Here is a 2,785-nt window from a genome sequence, read left to right on the forward strand (position 1 = left end):
TCTTCTTAGCTTAGCTCTATTCCTCCTTTCTCTTGGGTTCGATCCCCTACTTGCCCCACAAGTAAGGTAAAACTAAGATTATTATTAACTCCGGTGAGAAGAACAACGATAGTCTCATCACCAACTCCTTGAGAGAGTGTTACTTTCAACTCATCCTCTTCCATTGCTTCCATAAACCTCTACGCAAATGAATCAATAATATCAATAGAAAAACAGGGTTTAATGCCAATCAATGGATACCTCATAGCTTCAAAGATGTTGAAGCATATAATTTCATTATCAAATTCCATGGTCAATGTTCCTCCATAAACATCGATCTTTGTTCTTGCAGTCCTCATGAATAGGCGCCCTAAAAGTAATGGAGTGGAATTTAGGGGTGCCTCTTCCATATCAAGGACATAGAAGTCAGTGGGAAAAATGAGTTGATTCACCTGCACAAGAACATCCTCAACGTATCCTTTAGGATACTTGTTAATTGATCAGTCAATTGGATAACAACATTATCACTTTTAAGTTCACCCAGATCTAAAGAAACATAAAGACCATAAGGCATCACATTAATTGAAGTTCCTAAGTCTAACATGACATTATCAAATTTATTGGTACCAATCACACAAGGAACATAAAAACTCCCTGGATCCTTAAGCTTTGGTGGTAATTTCTTTTGGATGACAGCAGAAACTGTCTCATTCATCTTTACCACCTCTTTCTCATGAGTTTGCCTCTTTGTAGTGCAAAGCTCTTTCAGAAATTTGGCATATTTTGGTACTTGCTTCAAACACTCAATCAAAGGCTTGTTGACTTGTACCTTCTTAAAAATCTCCAAGATGGCTTGATCAGATTCATCCTTCTTGGTTTTGGCAAACCTATTAGGAAAAGGCACACGAGCAAAAGGATTAGAATCGAAAGAATTTTTAGGGTTTTGCTCATTACCTCGAGGTTTTAAAGCATTCTCATATGATGAAGAACCAATCACTTCTATCTTTGATATGGCAGGATCTTTCTCTTTGTCCTTTTCCTCATTGTGGGTCACTTGGGCCTTCTTTAGGGTTTTAGGAACATCCACAAGGGTCTTACCACTCCTTGTGGCAACAGCTTTAGCTTGTTCGATATTTGGGTTGGGAACAATGTTGCTAGGCAATTTTTCGCTCTCTGTTATCTTTCCCATGAAGTCTACCACTTGTCCCAACTGCCTTTTCAACTCTACAATGTCTTTAGTGTGAGCCTATTGACCTGTAACAAGAGTTTGAGTAGCAGTAGTTAAATTCTGTTTCCCTTGAGCAAGGGATTTTAAAATCCCCTCATAATAGGAGTAGTAGAATTTGTAGGCACATGAGGATTAGATACAAAGTTTTGAGGTACCTGAGGTCTCATCAGAAAATCTGGAGGGTGTGGAACCACTTGCCCTTGTCCTTGAGGGTTCTGAATATTATCATTGTTGGCCCAACGTAAATTGGGGTGATCTCTAAGTCCAAGGTTATATGTATTAGAGAAAGGGTTGTACCTTTGTCTACCTTGATTACCTTGGAACCCAATAGCGTTAAGAGACTCCCATCCTCCATTATTGATCAGTTGTGGACATTGGTTAGTTGGATGCCCTTGAGTGCAGCACACACCACAGATTTGAGTAACTTGTTGTACTTGTGCTCCATTCATGTTCAATACCTGAGATAGAATAGTAGACATTTTATTAACTTTTTCCTCAAGAATAGAGTTAGAAGATACCTCATTCACCCCACGAGTGGAGTTTAACACTCCCTCATATTATTGATAATTAAGAGCACGTTGGGCGAGCAACTCCTTAGCAACTTTAGGTGTCTTATCCACAAAAGAACCTCCAGCAGCAGCATCTAACAATTGACGTTCAAGAGGGAGGAGTCCCTCATAAAAGTAAGTGTAGACACCCCCATTATTGCATCTGCCTAATTCGACAATTCGTCACCCGATTTTAGTGGATTCCTAATGATGAATATAAAAGAACTCGAAGGCTTGTGAGTACTGCTTGATTCCTTCTGTTTCTAGTTTCTTTTCATCTTCCCTACTCGTCACGACTTGACCTAGAAATTTATGCACGCTTAGGATCGCTACATCTTACACCCGACTTAGCAAGTACGTACGCATAGGTTCGCTACACAGTTCGATAATTTAGAGACCTCGCTACGCTAGAAAAATATGGATTTGAGATTTAGAAATAAACACACAGGAACTGAAAGAAATCTCACGCTGAAATTCCTAAAAATCTGTAAAAATCACAAAAATGACGAAAATACCCTTCATAAATTTTTGATGTCCGAAAAGTCTCAAAAGTACCCCCATTGCACTCAGAACGTGATTTCGAGTATAACGGAACCCAAATAGATGAAAATAGAGAAATTTATAAAAATTTGTAAAAAATCATCAAAATGACGAAAATACTCATAAATTTTGGATGTCCGAAAAGTCTCGAAAGTACCTCCATTACACTCAGAACGTGATTTCGAGTCTAACGGGACTCAAATCGATGAAAATAGAGAAATTTAAGAAAAATCGTCAAAAATCGTAAAAATGACCAAAACGCCCCTTAACATCTAATTCTAACAAAGAGACCTTGATCCCTAGGAAAATAAAACTCAAATAAAAAAATTAAACTAAAATAAAATTCAAATTGAAAATTAAACTAAAATTTAAAATTAATTTAAAATCGTAAAATCAAATTAAATTTTAATACAAAATAAAAATTACATTTTCAAGAAACCGATTAAAATACAAAATCAAAATCAAATTAAATTGAAAATCAAGTTAAAAA

At 36.7% G+C, this 2,785-nt stretch overlaps 1 protein-coding gene across 1 annotated transcript; it reads right to left on the reverse strand.

Annotated features, from left to right (window-relative positions):
• Nucleotides 1–240: 240 nt before the first annotated feature.
• LOC147380934 (uncharacterized) lies at nt 241–1,686 on the reverse strand (the record flags this gene model as incomplete). Its single annotated transcript, XM_086431035.1, has 3 exons — nt 1,363–1,686; nt 536–1,225; nt 241–431 (listed from the first exon to the last, which is right to left on the reverse strand). Coding segments are annotated over exons 1-3 (1,205 nt in total), but the record flags the coding sequence as incomplete, so codon positions are not given.
• Nucleotides 1,687–2,785: the final 1,099 nt, after the last annotated feature.

The sequence above is a fragment of the Akebia trifoliata genome, unplaced genomic scaffold (assembly GCF_017979445.1).
Source record: "Akebia trifoliata isolate Shusen 1 unplaced genomic scaffold, ASM1797944v1 Contig00871, whole genome shotgun sequence".
Lineage (NCBI taxonomy): Eukaryota > Viridiplantae > Streptophyta > Magnoliopsida > Ranunculales > Lardizabalaceae > Akebia > Akebia trifoliata.